The sequence below is a fragment of the Alosa pseudoharengus genome, unplaced genomic scaffold (genome assembly GCF_046254945.1).
Source record: "Alosa pseudoharengus isolate Yale_2024_CS ecotype anadromous, Long Island Sound unplaced genomic scaffold, YU_APseudo_1.1 YU_APseudo_1.1_scf_22, whole genome shotgun sequence".
In the NCBI taxonomy this organism is placed as follows: Eukaryota; Metazoa; Chordata; class Actinopteri; order Clupeiformes; family Clupeidae; genus Alosa; species Alosa pseudoharengus.
In genome coordinates, this window is record NW_027468680.1 from 13,024,796 (window position 1) to 13,043,539 (window position 18,744).

The 18,744-nt window shown below is 41.9% G+C and overlaps 1 protein-coding gene across 1 annotated transcript in view; it reads left to right on the forward strand.

The window, feature by feature from the left end:
- mipol1 (mirror-image polydactyly 1) overlaps positions 1 to 18,744 on the forward strand; it is a 58,528-nt gene that overhangs the window by 463 nt on the left and 39,321 nt on the right. Inside the window, exons 2-4 of the mRNA XM_076300604.1 lie at positions 1,469 to 1,560; positions 15,495 to 15,579; positions 16,837 to 16,910. Of these exons, the coding sequence (XP_076156719.1) occupies positions 1,551 to 1,560; positions 15,495 to 15,579; positions 16,837 to 16,910 (169 nt within the window). The 5' untranslated portion in view covers positions 1,469 to 1,550. The remainder of the gene's footprint in view (positions 1 to 1,468; positions 1,561 to 15,494; positions 15,580 to 16,836; positions 16,911 to 18,744) is intronic.

Consider the following 18,744-nt stretch of genomic DNA (forward strand, 5'->3'; position numbering starts at 1 on the left):
ATATAACATAGCATAATATCATTATACATTACAATAATATAAGTTAAAGCTACACTTGCAAATGCAAATGACAGAGTTCTTAAGTCTATTATTTAATAATAATAATAATGTCTCTGAAAAGGATGGATCATTTCGCAGTTATATAGCAGCTGATAGTAGCAGTAGCCTAGTAGTATTGTACTGTACTGCAGCAGATGGTGTAAAGTATAGGCCTATCAACAATTTCTCTGCTATAAACACTCGATACATTCATGGGTAGTAGGCGGCGGCCTATTCGTGAAATATTATAACGACCGGTCCGGTGGTGGTGGGCTATTTGACAGTGAGTGGCTTATCTGCGCTTGAGCTGACATTGTACGTTTAGGCGTCTCTTGTTGTCTTGGTTATTATGGCTCGAATTTCAAACGAGGTACGGTGACATCCTTAGAGATAGACTACCATGTTGGCCACTAGGTATTGTCTAGTGCATGTCATGACAATGGATAACAGAAGCAGAGCAGATGATGTAAAAAATGCACTTCAGCGGGCCAAACATAAAATATCAAGCTTGGAACATGAACTTTCTGTGAAGTAAGTAGCACACATGCACATACATGGGTGTGCCAATCAGTAACCTATCCTACTTTTTTCTATGGATGCTGTCGGCTCAGTGTTATCTTGTTGCATGTATTTCCATGTGGTCACCTTTCCATTGCTGTAGTGAATGCAAAAGTGGGTTCATACTTGATATGCCCTCACTTCACATCTTGTATTAGAAGAGTAGTGAAGCATCTTATTGCACGCTAGAACTAGAAGTCCTTTCTGTCTTGTTTGACTATTTTCTAGGCTGATTTCCTGTTGTGTGCAGGCAGTAACATGATACTCCTCTTATGATAGGCTACCCATCTGCTAGGTGATAGCCTAGTGACTGTTCTGCAGTTTTGCCTTATCCTGGTATCTTTCAGAGGATAGACAGCTCAGGTGTAGGTAACCTCAGGTGTTTTGTATTTGAAGTTGCTTTTAGTTGATTTAAGACACCAGAAACTCCAGAAAGTCTACTTTACATTCAAACATTCAGAGATATGTTTAAAATGCAAAATGCAAACATTGCAACAACACATCTACACATTGTTGCCACCATTTTCTCACTTTTTCTCAGCCTAGCAGCTCTGTAATGGCAAGGAGAAAGAACACCTAGATTAAGCGCTCAGTTGCTGTAGCGCTAAATATCACAGCATTTTCCCTATGACCATGTAAAGTCTTTGGTTGAGATGATGGCGCCTTCAGCTGTGTGTACATTGTGGAAGAGATTAGTGTGACCCATGCAGAGTGGTAGTAGAAGGCATATGACCAGATTTCTGTGTTTTGTGTCATGGGTCTTTAGATTATGGGGCCAAAGTCTGCCGTTTTCTATAGGCCAGTCAGCGACTAAAGTAGGGTGTATCTTGGCCTGAGTTGGTCATTTATCATTTTCTTTTGGTTGACCCAGGGAGAGCTGCTCAGAGAGTGAAGAGGAGCATCATTCTTTGACATGGTCCCACAAGACAGAACTCAAAGACTCTCTTGTTGACATGTACCGAGGTATTTTTCTACAATATTGATTCCTGTTTTCTTTTGTATCATGTCCTGTTCTACATTTTTTGCCATGATATTTTCTAAACTATATTTGCTTACTGTATTTTCTTACTGTATTAATAGAGTAATTGGGAAATAGGAATTAATAGAGTAGGGTTCCTAATTGGAGAAAAACATAGGGAGTTGAGTCTTCCTTCCAAATTTTATCTTGTGTAAATATTTTCGTAAGTGATGACTTCAACTTCACCATGAACATGCCAGCAGTATTAGATGAATGATATCCGGGACATTGATCTATCAAATATGTCTTTATGTTTTATTTGGTTATTTTTACTTTTATAATTGGACACAAGATTAGATTGTGCACCTTGTAATAAAACATGTTGAGGTCAGTGTAGTTGATATATGTGGATATATTGTGTAAGACTAAAAGTTTATACAAGGTATCTGAGCTCATAAGTTTACTGGAATGTGATTGCTGAAATTAGCTTTAGCTCTTAGCTTTAGCTAATTAAGTGCAGGTCTACTTAACTTTTCATAATATTTAAAGGAGAAATTAAGTAAATATGTGGGGGCTATAGAAAATACTTATTCTAAGCCAAACTCTTTGTAACTTGGTTCAATGAAGGTTTGGATTCTAAAAATGAAACAAGTATGCTACTATTGACCACTAGAGGGCAGCCTCACCATTTCATAAAAGTTTTGTATGAGCTGTGTGACATGCGATCCTGCCCATTGAATGGGTCATTTTTAGTGGCTACGGAATGTGAAAGGCACAGTGAACATTCTCATGAAATAGCATTTATTGTATTTGCCAAAGAAATGGTTTGTCCGTGGCTGCACATGCATCTATTATTACACAATTAAACATCAAATTGGATGAGCTTCTGAAATATCATTATTACACTTCTATCCTTGGATTGGATTGGATTGGATTGGACAATATGCTTTAGCAGAGTTTTTCCACTGTAGTGTATTATACTATAGTGTCACAATTTTCTTTCAGAGTTCTGTCTTGTGAGAAAGTATTGTGAACTGTTGTTTGCTCTGTGTCTAGAGTGTATAGAGCCTTTTCTGTTGTATTACTCGTGTAAGAGGACAATAAATAAATAGTTTCCCCTACTATGCTATGTTTCTGATACTCACCACCTTCTGGTGGAGTCTGTTTAACCCTTCCAATAGGCCCATAAATCACAAGCATCATACAATGCTAAATGAATTGCCACGGCAGGGCACTTATCTTTATAATGGGGGCAATTCCTGTTCTCTTGTCACTGCTTGTTTAACCCATTGACATGAACAAAGCACAGCAATAAATGCATTTGTGCCCTGGGAAGGAGTGACTTTATATGATGGGTTTTCAGTTACAGAGCTGAACAGGTGGATAGATACAGTGAGGGTCACTGGGGCAGGCACCAGACGACAGTACTTACTTAACTTACTTATTTACTCATGTGGAACTTTGATGGGAAATCGTAATTCAAGAAGTATTTTGGTAGCTTGAAAGTGCTTTGCCATTCTTCTTACATCAAATTTTCTTTGTAGAATTTTAGGATTTTACAGTAATTCAACAGATATTAAAGTTGACATTATAGCTGTGCTACAAATATTATTATTTTTACTTGCCTTAATTTAAAAAATCCAAATTGCGACAGCCTTGATGTTTTAATGCAAGAGTTTACTGTGTCCTGGCCTGAACCATCATTATACAATATCAACTCTGGCTAACAGGTGTCTGTGTACTTCCTGCTTTGAATGTTGTATGTACACTTGGTCATCTGACTCTTTGGGCGCGTGTCCCTGGTTTGTGGTAACGCCACACTGGTAGCCACCTCTCCCCACTCCACCACATCCTATTGGCAGGGCGGAGGCCACACAACTTAAGCAGGATGTGACCTGCCTCAGGTCCTGTAACTGAACACGTACAGCACACGATACGGGCTGCCTGTGTAGGATGTCCCTGTTCAACAGTGCCTGACTGACGCGGAACACACTCTGTCTGCCCACACCTACTCTACATCCTTCTCCTGTTCAAAATTCAGTACGTTATCAAGTCATCCCAATCAAGGCCTTAATCTGGCTTGTGGGTTGATTTAATGCATGGTTATTAACCTTTTCCACAGAAGTGTGTGTGTGTGTGTGTGTGTGTGTGTGTGTGTGTGTGTGTGTGTGTGTGTGTGTGTGTGTGTGTGTGTGTGTGTGTGTGTGTGTGTGTGTGTGTGTGTGTGTGTGTGTGTGTGTGTGTAGACAGACACTGATAAGCCAGTAGATCTCACAGGCAGCCATTAGGTAGTGGTGGGTCTGCTTTGGCAAATCCCTAATTCCTCTTGAAACAAGAAACACTTTGCTTCTGTGATTTCAGTCACTTTAATAAGACCCCGCACAGGTAAAAGAACAGGTGTCAAAATCCCCATTGCTTGAAGGGATTCTTTGGTGTCACTCTTCCAAGGATTAAAGCACATTACATAGGGAAAGATTAGCTGTCCATCATTAATATAGTAGCAGTCTGGTATCAGTTAATTACCACAGAAGTTGATGCTTCTTTGAGAATGATGGTTAAAACTGACTAAAACTTTTAGTGTAACTGTTGTAAGAAAATGCCAGCGCAACTTCTTAAATGTCATTCCCTCAGTTGAAACACAAGCTTATTCTTTCAGTTCAGCACTTTAAAACATTGCCAAAAATAACAGCCGTAGAATACTGATGGAAATTGTGTGTGTAGATCAACATTTGTCATTTTCCATTTGCTCTGGTCCCCTTGTTTGTACATTTTGAAGGGTTTCTTTTCTTGTTTAATCATTTTTATTAAACAAGAAAAGCACCTTATTGATACAACATACAATTTGCCAGTTATATGTTAAATCAAGTGAAGTGTTGGTCCGAGGATCGCTGTGTTCCTCGGCCTGTAAACGGCTCCCTTAACAACCCCCAAACTGAAGCCACACACAGAATCCCCCCCACCCCCAAATAACAAACATGGGAGGGTTCCTATGGATTTGAATGGGCCTTCCATAGGCATGAGCAGGAAAGTGCTACAATTGGGCTTGGCTTTGTTCTTAGCAGGTAGATGGACCTCTGCCTTGACCTCTCACCCCCACCCAGCAGACGTTCCGTCTGGACAGGAAGTGTGTAGTTAGGCCGCGTGAGCTCAGTGATGCGAGGCGCAGCTGGTCGAGGTGTGGACGACGGTGTGGTCTCTATGCCCCCCTCCTTGTACTCATCCTTTTCTCTCTGTATCTCTTTTTTGCTCCCTCTCTCTCTTTTTTTTCTTTCTCTCCCTCTCAGTCTCTCTCTCCCTCTTCTTGACACCCACCACGATGGGCGACGTTCCCTTCTTTTCCTGTGCATCTCCTAACAGAAAGAGAGAACTTTTGGGGGTTTGTGGGGATTGAGTGTGTGGTTGGGGTGTGGTAGAAGGAGGGGTGGGGGCGTTTGTTGTTGATGGTGTTAGAGAGGGGGGGTGGTTGTGCACGAGCGGCACTTTGTCCAGGCTTCCATGTGGGTCCCATTGAAGTTCAAAATCCCTGGAATTGAGTGCCGTGTGGCCTCACTGGACATCGTGCTCCCTAAGTGGGTGGTCTGGGAGGCTGGATCTGCCACCAGCGCTACCGTGGATCTCCAGGCTAACAGAGACACACACAGATTCCTCGGGCCCCCCCGGCCTACTAGCTCCCCTTCTTTTGTCCTCCTGTGTTGGTTTAAGGAATAGACACAGGGTGGGCATTGCTAAAACTTTGGTGGTGATGATTATCCCCTATCCTCCACTGCAAGGCGTTCTCTCGCTGTCGCTCTCTCTCTCTCGCGCTCTCTCTCTCCTCCTCAAATATCCATGCACACATACACACACAAACAGACATTCGCTGTGAAATATCGCTCAAGGAATGGCAGGGAACCTGTTTTAATCCAAGCAATGTAATCATTATTATTGTCGGGTATTTAAGATGCAAAAGACTGGTTAAGATGGTTAAGCTCAAACAAATCAGTCCTAAGAGGATACAGTCGCTGTGAGTAGTAATTCCAAGCACCTAGTGTGAAATTATAGCTTTAGCAAATAAAATCAGTATAATTCTAAGTACAAACTGTCTCCCTCCTTTCTTAAAGAGCCAGAAGGCCTAAATTGAGAGGCCCACCAAAATAATTCTCGTAAAAGTTCTTTGATTTTGATTGATTGTGAACAGTATATCGTTTTTTTCTGTTGCTTAGGAGTGGTTATTTCTTTTCCAATGCATAAAAATGAGAGGGCTTCACTGGCAAGCTGGGTCTGAGCAGCTCGGGGGTGGGCTGCCGGGGCACACCTCCTCCAGGCATTGATGCACAAGCTGCTGTGTTTAGTTTCCTTATTAAGTCACACATTAGCGCGGTTACTGGGTGCTAATGTGTGCAGCGCTGCGTAGTTTGCGAGTCGGTGACTCGTGATCGGGAGGGTGGGGGGTGTTCGGGCGACCCAATAGCAGCCTCCTGAACCGGAGAGAGCAAAACAAACAGGGTGGCTGGCTACTCATCGCTCCGGTGCAGAGGCCAGGGAAATGTTTGAACAGGGGCGCGACGCGATCCCTTTCTCCCGTGGTCCCCGGCGCTCAAACATCAAGTGCTGATGAGGACGGCATCGTTTGTGTATTGCCCCTGTTTCTATATATCTATTTCTCTCTCTCTCCCTCTCTTTCTTTCTCTCTCTTTCTTTCTCTTTCTCTCACTATGTGTCATACACATTCACAGTTAGTATCTCTGCCTTTCTGCCATTTATTTCAGTTCTTGTGTATTTGGGCCCCGTTTTTTTTTTTTTAATCAAATTGATTAAGTCTCTCAAAAATATTTTGTGAAATTAAGGTTAGATTTGTCACATGACTGAAAGTAAATATTCATTTTATTTTGTATTGCAGAAAAGCCTTTTAGATATGATAGTTCCTACTGAAATAAAACCAGCCTTTTTGTTGTATAAATACACTTACATTAGACAACACGGCACCTACAGAATCAGAATTTAGAATCAAAATGGGAGCAGAGACCACAGTAGAGACAGTTACACAGCAGCAAAATCGACAGTTATTTATTTTATCAACCTCTGCCTGTTTCAAATTTTCACATCAGTCGATGAAAGAATCACGGAAAGTTCCAGACTGTTGACTCTCCGGCTTCAGCACTTCAGTCCCCCGCTGATTTACTTCAGGGCCGTGTGAAGGACAGGTCGATGCGCAAGCATCGCTCATCCTTTGGGGAAGGGAGAGAAAACATCTCATATTTGGATTCAGCCCATGCATGCCTCGCGAACAAAAAAAAAGAAGTTCAACTCGGCCAAGCATGTTGGTGAAGGGATTTTCTAAACAAAGGCAGAAATGTTTGTGGAGGATCCTCGTACCACAGGGGCGTGTGTACTCTCTAGTGTAAAGCCATTTGGTCGGAATGGTAAACTCTTGTCATAAAAAATGCATTGTGGGGTTGAGCGTTGAATGTTATCTTAACGAGGCCGCTACAAAAGACGGGTTTCATTCAACAGGACCTTGATTTAGACAGAGAGTAAGCCACTCTGGGGTCAGTAGAGTTCAGGCCCTGTTGTCCCGGAAGTGTTAACCATCAAGATCAAGAAGTTTATTGGCAAGGGTTCAAGAAGAATATCACTTACGAAATTGCAAACTCCTAGAGGTCTACTGTTTACAGTGTATAAGATAAATGGAACACACAAAATACTATATTTTATTTACACAATATACATACACATATTTATAATTATGATATAAACATTTATTGTCGGCTTCTTGTACATTTATTTAAATATCATTATATTTATTTGTAATAGTTTCTGTTGGTCTGTCAAATTAAAAAAAATGGCATGTAACCACACATTTTTTTTCCAGTTCATTAAATATCACCACTTATTTAATTAAAAAGCACTTCCAGTACAAATGTAAAAAAAATCCCTGTGCAAGTATTGTTACGTTTTAACAATATGGTTTAGTGTTAGTCTAGTTATTTAGGTAAAATATTGGTTACAATTTTAAAATCTGATTGACATCACTACTCCCCACCCACTAGTATTTTTTTATGATCATAGGCGCCACACGGGAGAAGGGTATTCAGGTGAGGTGTGTGTTGGCGCCCAGCAGTAAATTTCCCGTCCGAGGTGAGGTGAGAGAGAGGTGAAGCCCTCGTCAGCACAGGTCTCTCACACAAGAGCCAGCTGACCTGCGGTTGACTCTTGCCCAAATGCCCCACCCCGCTTACCAGTGAACTCAGAGGAGTGACTAATAACAGCTCAGGGCTGAAGACGTTACCTGGCGCAGGTTTCACAATCCGCCTCGCACAGGCTCCCTTTGTTTAGATCCTGTATTACTCCTGCTCTTTTTGTTAATTATAATGTTTGCTCACCCACTCACTAACCACAAGTCAAGCTTTTCTTTTGTTTTGGAAGATGAAAAACAGTGGTCGATGTTTGGATGTGGTGTGGGCCTACACTCAACCAACCTCCGGTCCAGAGGAAGCATAACAGTTAATGATGTTTTTAGTGTATTCCGTGAAATTTTCTAAAAGAAACTAAATTTTGTCTGATCCCAGTCCTTATGCAGCTCCGTACTAAGCTCATCCTCAAATAACTTGCTTCTTTTGCTCTCTCTCCCTCTCTCTCCCCCCTAAATGTGTATGAATGCAAATCTCAGCTTAGAGCTTATTTGCTCAGAAAAATTAGAGGTGACTTGCGGTGGAGGGAGGAGGGGGAAAAAAGGAGGATCATTGAGATTTTCACGCTAGGCATCAGAAAGGCCATTAAACAAATAAGTTAGTCTGTTAAGTGTTTCACCATCAACAAAATGAGATCATTAAACATTTCTTAAATCAGACCTGCAGGCCTTTTTCCTGTCCCTCTCACTTGTTAAATTTGCTTTTCCTATTTCAGTTATTGACACAGTTCGGTATCAGGCTCATACAGTGTCAGTGAGGTTGGCTTGTGTTTGTCTTCGAGCAGTAAGTCTTGCTTTGGCAGTTGACCACTCGGGGCATACCTTCACATCTTTAAATGGCTGCTGTGTGCTCTCCGACAGTGTATCTATCAGCCAAGGGTTGTGTAAGACATTACAATAAGGCCGACTTCACTCTGTCAGTATCAACCTCTAGCTGTGCAATCATTTAGGTGAGATGTAGACAAATATGTGAGACCGCTCTGACTGCCACAGTGAATAGGGGAGAACGCCCTCTAACTCTGTCCATAGACATCAATTCAGTTAGAATCCTTCTGCAAATGTAAGGTAAAAATAGTTTCCTAACTTTTCTGGTGACAGGGAAATCTATGAATCCCGTCGTAACAGTTGCCATATGACAACTGATATAATCATTATTCATCCTTGTAGTCAGAGAGTGGGCACAACTGTTAATGTCCAGACCTAGGATGTAATTACACACTGTGTAATTCAAATAAGCGTATGTGATGTGAGTGACGTTAATTATATATCAGATTATCTGTACCGTATTTGCTGACTTGTTAGCTTAGCCGATAAGGAAGATTTGTCCCTGTTCGTCCAACAGTATTAGAATTTAAACAACTCTGTCACACAGCACGATCTACACAGTGGACTTTTGCGGCTGGGATGTATTGTACTCATCTGGTTGACTTTTCAGAGTTGAGACTGCTTTGCTGAGGATGAGTACATATGAATTGAATGAAGAGCAGTGTAAACAAAGTATGTTTTATGTGTCCTTGCTCTGTGTACTGATCTTTATCCTTTTCCATATATTAGCCTATTGCTATATTATCACACAGTGTTACACAATTCCCTTGTTTGTTATGTCAAACAATGGTCATTGAAGGAATACCGGCCCTAAAATATCTAGGCACTATGCCAGAACTCAGGCGTGGGCCAGGAAGTTGCAGATTTCAAAATATAATTATATGAATAAAGGTTTAGAAAATTGCTGATAACATTAGGCACTCTGGAAATAAGCCATTTTAAGAGAAAAAAGACCCCCTTCAACAGCATTAGCTTTCTTTAAATGCTGTTTTTAATGTCCCAAACAGTGTTCCTTTGGGAGGCAAGTCTGCCTTTGTGTGTTTCATAGAGTCTCACCATTGCCGACTGAAGCATGCGGCTCTCGCATGCATAAGAAATGAGTTATTTCAGTGGATGACTCCCTAGTTCTTCTCACCCAAATTAGCTGGATCTTTGGAAGAAGAGCCACTCATCCCAATCGATTTTGCAGGTCGTTCCACCAAACCTGAGCGCTTAATGCAGGAGGATCAGTGCGTCCTGGCCCAGAAGACACCACCCAAGGATGGATCCATCATGGGGATCTCAACCCCCACCCCACGCTCCCCCCATACTGGCTTCTCCCTCTTCCACCCGCACCCCCACCATCTCCAGCCTCAATTCAATTATCGCCCTTCGCCTATGCACAGATTGAGTCTCAGAAAGGACGAGAACTCAAATCTCATCATCCACCTCTTCTATCTCTGATTTCAATCAGAGAAAAACTCTCAACGTGCCTCAGGAGCACACGCTGAGCTTTTTTCTCAACTTCAGGGTTTGTTGAGTAATGCCCATTGATTAACCATTACCGCCTATTCTGCCGGATTAATCAGCCGTCGCTAACGCTTAGATCTGCTGGTGGACTGGACGGGCGCATGGGAGAAATTTAATCAATCACTTTCAGCCGCTGAATGCCAAGGCTGTTTGGACGCCCTCCTTAGTGTGCAAAGAGATAAAGTATTCAGCTTTGCCAAGACGGATGGGAGCACCAGAGAGCCACCATGGTGTCACTCCATGACCAGTGTCAAACTGGTTGCTGTAGTTCAGTGTTTCTCAAAGTGTGGTCCGCAAGCTATCCCAAGTGGTCCGCGAGCAAACGTGGTAAAATATAATATAGATCAGTTGTTTGCAATATTAAACCAACTTGTATGTAAATCCAAACAGTTCTGCAACACTGCCTATGTAAGCTACGCCAGTTTAAATCATATGAATCCTCTGACGCAATAAGCAAGGTGCAAAGACAAAAAGCAAGGTGGTTCAGTGAGTAGGCCTATTGTATAATATACTGTTGGAGTAGGTCTACTGTTTTTTTTAACTAGGTGGTCCGTGATTTTTTTTTTTTTTATTGGTTAAGTGGTCCTTGGTCTGAAAAAGTTTGAGAAACACTGCTGTAGTTGACCCTCTTAAAAGCATTAGCTAAGAGCCAATCAGACAACCTGGCAAAACAGGTGAGACAACTTTTTTTTGGAGGGAGAGCCAATCAAGCACCATGGATTGCGTGCTAAATATGGGCCCTTTGAGAACGCTCTCACCAAAGCTTGAGTGTGAGGTGGTTGGTTTGATTGATAGCTCTTGGAAACAAAAAAAGGGCTCATTCTTTTGCAGAGCGGCGTGAAGATCAAGCCAAGTGGATTCCAGCCCACATCACCCTCTGTGACTCCTTTGTGGCTCTACTTTGATCACCTAATCCACAGTCCACCTAGCTCTTTCCCCTCATTCATCTTTTCGAGCTGGTTAATGTTCTACGTGCTCAGATCAATATTTGTACTCCAAAAGGTCTGTGAATTGGCCATTATTCCTGACTCGCTTTTTTAGATTTTGACAGTTTCGGTGTGTTCTGTAATACAAAGTGGGATGGTGTGCAAAGTTCGGCGGCCCCAGAAATGTTCAAAGGTTCAATTAGTGTTAGTAAATAGGGCCAGATTTCTTTTTCTCGATGATACATTTCTTCTTTTTCTTTTCCACTAGTGGCCTCAGTTTCCTCCCACCTTGTTGTGAATCTTTACAAGTGGAGCTGAACACTTATGTCATGAACGGAGACAGAATGATTTCCTCCGAAACACTTATCGCACATGTTATCAAGTGCTCATTTGTTTCACACCTTGCCCAGTTTTATTTGGCAAACATTGCTATTCAAAGAGCTATAGAGTTAGAATGAGGGGTTGGTCTGGTCTTGGGATATTGTGACTGATACTAGGTCACAAAACAAATCACCAAATATGCGCTCAGGAATCATTTTCCTCCATTGAGAAAGTATTTGAGAAGACCTTATGCTCTTATGTCCCAACTAGCATGTATTTCATCAATACAAAGCATATGAAGTTGTTGAGCATAGATGAGGATCTGCTATCATAACGCTTCTCATAGGAGTGTGATGATCAGAGGTGTCTTGCAGGATCTTGAGTATTCTCCAAAAACAGCGATCACCTCATGCATCACTGAAAGGAAAATAATGTTTGATTTGGTAAGGCCATTGATCTGTTTCTTGAGAAATACAACAGTATCCACTGGTGGTTTCATGGAAAGGGAGGAACACGGCCACAAAATCTTTTGATCCCTTCAAAGTCAAGTCCGTTCGGTGTTGTACAAAAGCCCTTGACAATCAAAATTTAACAGCATGCACAAACCCCTCCCCCTCCCTCATCCCCCAGGTGCAACAGTGTTCCATCCCATGTAAGTCATCTGTTTACACACATGAGATAAATTCATGTCGGCATTTTCACGGGGAAAAACCGCAAGCATGCTGCACAATTAAACCTGCTTTAAGTTTCTCTCAAGATTAATGTCCGTATCAAAATTCATAAAGAATCGGGAAGATGTGAAGGCAGAGCTGGCGGATTCATGGGGATTTCGCATGAAGCCCATTTAATCAGGCTAACACTGCCATTAATATTCATAAAGTCAGCTGGAATACAAATGACAGCCTGTGAAATCTGGAAACTTTTTTGCTACGGAAAAAAATGTATTAAACGTAGCTTAAAAAATTAATGGAATTGAGTTTATATTGGGGGCGAATGCAAAACCCGTATTGGTTCGAGGGAAATTGGGCTTAGATATTTCTTTTTGAAGAATTCCATCTTTGATGGACATCAAAGGCGGTCTCAATGAATGCAATGCATGAATGGTCATTTAAAAGGATTTAAAGACATTACGCTGCAATAATTGTACATGAATAATAAGTAGCCCACTGAGGCAATTAGCTCAAAGTCTACAAGGCAAGAAAATGAAGATCACAGGGAAGGCAATGAAGGACAAAGAAAAGTGAGAAAAGTTTGAAACGAGGGATAAAGTGGCTTTAGGAATCACAGGCTGATATTATTTTATTTCTCTTTCTCTCTCTCATTTCTCTTACATCGTTTTGATGTTTCTTTTTAGTCTCAAGATGCTTTGCCAGCACGTTGGTATTTATCCTTTTCAAGTTATTTCTAATGAGATATGAAATTATGTGTATCTTTTTTCTTTCTTCATAGTTTGTAGGCATGTTTTTTTGTGCTTTTGGCCTCTCACTGACAAGTATAGTTATGTTTTTTTACGGGGGACATTAGCACATTATTTGTAATTTGTCACAAACAGGCTCTTTTGTTAATGCTGTTGGTAGTTAAATAATAATTCTCTTGAAAATGTGATTTCAGTCACAGTCATTCAGGTGTGTGTTTTGATTGGTCATAACAGTGGTCAAGCAGATGTCACTAAACTTAATACACTGGCTGACTTTATACACTTCCAAGCACTACGCCTTTTTCATGGGCTCCTTATCCAGAAACCATAAGATTCCAAGACACGTTGTGCTTTTAATAATTTTTTCACGATTCCAGGACTGATCTATCTTGCCGAATGAATTCAAACTCCTATTAAAACGAAGGCTATGCATTTCTGCTTTGTAATATGGGATTATTGGAAAATACTAATTTCCGCGGGTCTTTTTCTGGAGATTCTCAGGCAGAAACCGTGTCAGTCAGCAAATCAATCACATCTTATTTGGCAAAGCGCCCTTTTCATTGCACCTCACTGCGTGTGCCTGGCAGAAAATTATGAGAATATCAAAAGGTCAGGTTTGTATGCTCTATGTTTTTCTATTCTCCCCCTGCAAAGCTACTTTTCTCCTGTTCGAGTTAAAGGATTACCAGTCTCCCGAGCCATACCTACTAACTCAAACGGCTTCTCCACCTCCCCTCCAACAGAAAGTGGATAAAAAAAGGCCAGCCCCGGGCTTGGAGTCTATAACTAGGATTAATGGTACCCCGCGGTTTCTCCCACAAAAAGCCAGTTGTCGGTTCGCGGCTTGCTGTGTGGTGGCTGAATGGCGTGCGAGCTGTGTGTGTGTGTGCGATGTGTGCTGGCGTACAACGCAGGGATAACGCTCCGCTGGCATCTGCCCCAGGGGTCAGCCACCCGCCTCGCGCCCTAACCTCCCAAGAGGTCTCCCTCTCTCTTTCTCTGGCTCTCTCATTCTCTCTCGCCTTCTCTCTCTCTCTTTTACTCTCCCTCTTTGCTTGCTTCTCTCTTTCTTGTAGATTCTGTCCATCTCCTTCAAAATTGTTCTATCCCCTCTCTCTCACTCTCCTTTTTTTTCTCTCTCTCTCTGTTTCCCTTTCATTCCTCCATCAATTATCTCTCTTCTCTATTGTTTCCATTTTGCTTTCTAATATCCTTCTTTCTCCCATCTCTCACCGTTTCTCCATTTCTGACCTCTCTCTTTTCTCTTTGCTTTCTTTGCCTTCTCTCTCTCTCTCTCCCACTCACTCACTCACACTCTTCTCATTTATCACACTCTCTGGCTCGCTGTCCATCTCTGTCACGGACACTCTTCTCTCTGTCTACCTTTTCTTTCTCTTTTTCTGTCTTTCTTTCTTGGACTTTTTCAGTGTCATACTGACACATAATTATTGTGTATCTTTTTGTCTTCATTACTAACACTGGTATTCACATGTGTAGAGATACATACAGGTCTGTGAAGAAATTGGAATTTTTGTTGGGTACACTTCTTCTCAGTGTTTGAAAACAGTGCATTTTTTTTTCTAAATGTGATTCATTACAATACATGCACTGAGGTGTGCGAAGTATGACATTCTTAGGATTTAGTGTGTGTGCGCAGTTTTATAGGTGAAGATGTGTTTCTTCCATAAGGATGAGTACACTCAAATTTAGGAAGAGATTTTTTTAGTTCATAAACACGTGAATGATAACTTGAGATTGAGAATTAAGACCTTCTTTTTCGTCGGCGTCACATTTTGCTTAATAACATGATGCAAGTAGATGACTGAATGCACAGTTTCCATAGCAAAGACTCAAAAATATCCCGAGCCGATCTTCCCCGGGTAATCCAGCCTCTGCATCACAGATGGCTCCCTGATCGAGTGTGTGTGCGTGTGTGTGTGTGTGTGGGGGGGGGGGGGGGGCTGCAGAAGAAGAAAAAGAGCAGAGGAGAAAAGAGTGCTCTCTCTCCTCTCCCTTCTCTGTCTGGACAGCTTTACCACCAGGGGGCAGCCATTCACTGCACGTGCCTTCCACACACAAACCCTGAGCAACAGGCTTCTCCCCGACCCTTCATCCTTTGAATGTCAGTGTTTTCCTCCTAATTGCCAGCCATCTATTTGTTGCTTGCTTATGAATTAACTTGCATTTATGGACCTGAGTTGTCCTCCCCCTCCCCTGCTCGTCATCATTAAATTATACCTGAGGAGCTAAACTTTAATTGGCTGTTCCAGCAGCGGGATCTGATACAGGGCTTGTGCTGCATTAAACGGCTGTTTACTTTCCTGATAGCTAAAAGCATTAGAATGATGGCGCGGCGGGATTATAGTTTGTTAATTGCTGTCGTTCATTAGTCCTCCCCTCATAAACTGCAGCTTGGTGCGTCCATTGAATGCCGCGCAAAGGGAAAGGGGGGATAAGATGATGACTTAAAGCACAATTTTCAACCTACAAATTATAACTGCCCAGACTTTTTTCCTCTCTCTCTCTCTCTCTCTCTCTCTCTCTCTCTCTCTCTCTCTCTCTCTCTCTCTCTCTCTCCCACTCTAGAGGTTATTAAAGATCATTCATCTAGCCAACTAACCCCAAGATCATATTGACAGGCTATAATTAATAATAACCTTTCTCAGTCTGAGTAGAAAGTGACTGCCAGTGATGAAAAGCATTTTTTTCCCCACTATGAAATTATTCACACAAACCCCCCCATCTCACCCCCCACCCCCCATTTATTTTCAGCTAATCCTAAAGTCAATGAGGAGCTGAAACAAAGGCTACCCTCCCCAATAAGGACCCTCTGTGTGGAGACCACATCACAACTTGGGTAAAGATGCTTCTGCTCCACTATTTTTTTTTTCTTTATCTCTGTTTCTCTCTCACTCTCTCTCTCTCTCTCGCTCTCTCTGCACTGTTTGTGGAGGGCTTATACCAACATGTAACAATTAAGAATGATTTTCCTTTAGTTTAATATGTGAGGGTGTTTGTTAGTGCGATGTCATGGGGCTGGTGATTGCACAGAGGTAATGATCTCTTTGTTGGGATCGTTTGTCTGAATGTGAAAGCGTTGTAACAATGTTTAAAAACCAGCTGGTGATTCAATTTGTTCATCTTGAGTGGAATGCAGGTCTAAATTGCATACAAGTTCACGTTATGCCTTGTACGTTGTGAACATTGCACAGTCGAAACCCCACAGTCTAACCCTTTACTCGTAGTATCCAACATGATTTGACAACAGTTATGAAATTCCATTCATATACTATGGACCCACTCATCATTTTGCCAATAATTCTTTTGAGGTAGAGCACACAAAACACTTCCTCACAGGTAGGCACTCTGGGATTGTTTTCAAAAACACGTTCTTAAAGTACCAGTTTGTTTCTTTTTGGGTGCTGGTCACTTGTGGTCAGATTCATACGTCCATGTGAGGAGGCTGTTTATGATTGCGATAGTGAGCAGCAGACAGCTCCCTGTGGCCACAGGATTTTCTCTTGTGCCTGTGATGCCTGCCTCCAGGAAACCGCTCGCTGTCAGATAAAGGTCATTTAAGAGGCAGGCCAAACACAGGTCTACTACATCTGTCCCTCTGATCTTAGCTTCGACCGTATCCTTTCCTGTTTGGGTCCTTTAAACCCTGTGGAATATAGACACTGCTCTTATCATTGAACCACTTCCAAGAGTTGTGAATGCACCATTGCTCTTGCTATTTATTAACTGTACCGGCATCATTTACTGCAATACATTTGATTAGATATGTAATACATTTGACTAGATATGTATTTAATGTAGTGTGTAATTTAAATCTTGTTATGTGATGAATACATTAAGAGCATATACCAATGCCACACTGCCATACTAGCTCTGCTGAGCCCTCTTAAGTATCATTAAAGCTATATTATATAGGTTATACAGGACAAGTTAAGGCATTCGGAGCATGAGTGCATGAGTTTATGACAGAAAATGGTTCAGATCATAGCTTTAACTATATAGTCAGTAAACATCCGGTTTAATGTCAGAACATCAACAGGAGTTATCTGTGTAATACTTCTCCTCTAACTTTGCACCATGTGTTGCCTGGTTTCAGCCTCCCTAAGTCCCTCTCCATATCAGAACCATCTCAGAGTGCATCAGAGGTGTTCGATAAGGATCTACCACGAGGTAAGACGCTTCCAAGTTGTGTCTTTTTCTCAAACTTTGCAAGAATTGGAGCAACTTAGAGCAATCTTTTTGTCAGCTGGTTGGCAATTCCATCTCATATTTGCTAGCAGACATTAATAATTCAAAATTATTATTGTGTGGCACAATTAAGATGCACACAGTTTTCTTTTTATATGAATCCGTGATAATTTGGCTTCAAGTGGTCGTATTGTTAGCACCTTGTATTCTGATCATCACAGCTTATTTGTTTTCAGCCCTCTTCTATTGTCTCTCGTTGAAACCATCCATCCATCTAATTTGTATGTGTGTGTGTGTGTGTGTGTGTGTGTGTGTGTGTGTGTGTGTGTGTGTGTGTGTTTGTGTGTGTGTGTGTGTGTGTGTGTGTGTGTGTGTGCGCGCACTGTGCACATGTCTGTATGTTTTCCAGCCTCCTCCATCATGTAAGCTTTTTGGCATTCTGTCTAAAAAGATTTTAGTAAAAGTGGCTGCCTGTTTACCCTGTGCTTTGCCGTCTAAACTATGCTGCACCAGTACGATACATAAAACATTTTGCGACCAGTTGCGGCCTCTGGCATTCCTCGCGCTTAATAACCTTACCTTGGGCCTGATGCCTGTGCCTCCCCTGCCACTGTTTAGATAAACTGGTTGGAATAACAATGATAGATAAACACAGTATTTACCCAGCCTTCACCAAACGCTCCTGATATGTAAATACATCCATCTCTTCCGTTCAAATATACATTTGGAGGGAGCATCGCTCCGGACGCACTCCAAGCTGCTGCTAGCCAAACAGGTTTTTAATGACGCCATTAATGTGGCCATTAATGGGGTGTTTTTTGTGGAGTTTTTTTTTTTTTTTCTTTCGTTGCCACGTTTGGAGAGTCTGTTTGGTTGCCGACGCGGCAATCAGAAGGCTGAGTTATGAAGTTGAGGGAGGTTTAAAAACTGAATAGAAGAGTTGATTTGATGTTTTTCTTTCTTGTGCTCAGTTTTTAACAAATCAAATACCTTCCTGTTCTCTGTGAGTTTTTTTTTGTTTCCTGCCTCGACTATAGATTGTCCTCTCCTTCTGCTTTTTTTTCCCAGCCCAAAGTTTAAATGCTGGCTCATTGTATTTGTGTGGAAAGCACCAGTTTAAACAGACACACTCGTATGTCAGAGGAGGAGGAGGAGAGGAGGGATGGAGGAGAGGAGGGATGGAGGAGAGGGGGTTGCTAGTTACCTTTGTGAGAGCGGAGCTCAAGGAAAAAATGAAAGCGGGCAACCCAGGTTAAAGGGGGACAATGTATCCGAAAAGTCGCATATTTGCAGTGCGACAAAGGAGGATGGCAGGGATGGTGGGGTGGGATAGGGGGGTTATATAAGCGCGTTTCGCGTTATTATTCATGGTTTGAATTTGGTGTTTGCACTGGTGGCTCTTCCGGGGGAATACTAATAACGGTCTCTGCCCACAATCCTGAGAGCAAGGCCTTAGCAACAAAGCTAGCAGGCAGACCTCCCCGATCTCGACTTCAAACCCTGACCTTTCAGCAGTGTTATTGTCAGCGCTAAGCCTCTGCTTTTGGACATTGAGGTGGCCATGCTGTTGTGGCCCCGGTGCCACATTGCACTTATTAACACAAATGTCTCCCTTCTTTTTTCATCCCCCTTTTTTCCTTTTCTTTTTTCCTCCTGTCATATTTTGTTTTATTCAAGGGTTTGCTTTTGAAGCAGCAGTACTTTATTCAGAACAGTTCCATGTTTGAATTTGAACTCAATTTGAATTGCATTGATGTCAGAGTGATTAATCTCGCTCTTGTTCACACTTTCTTTTTGCTTTGTTTTTAGATTGCCT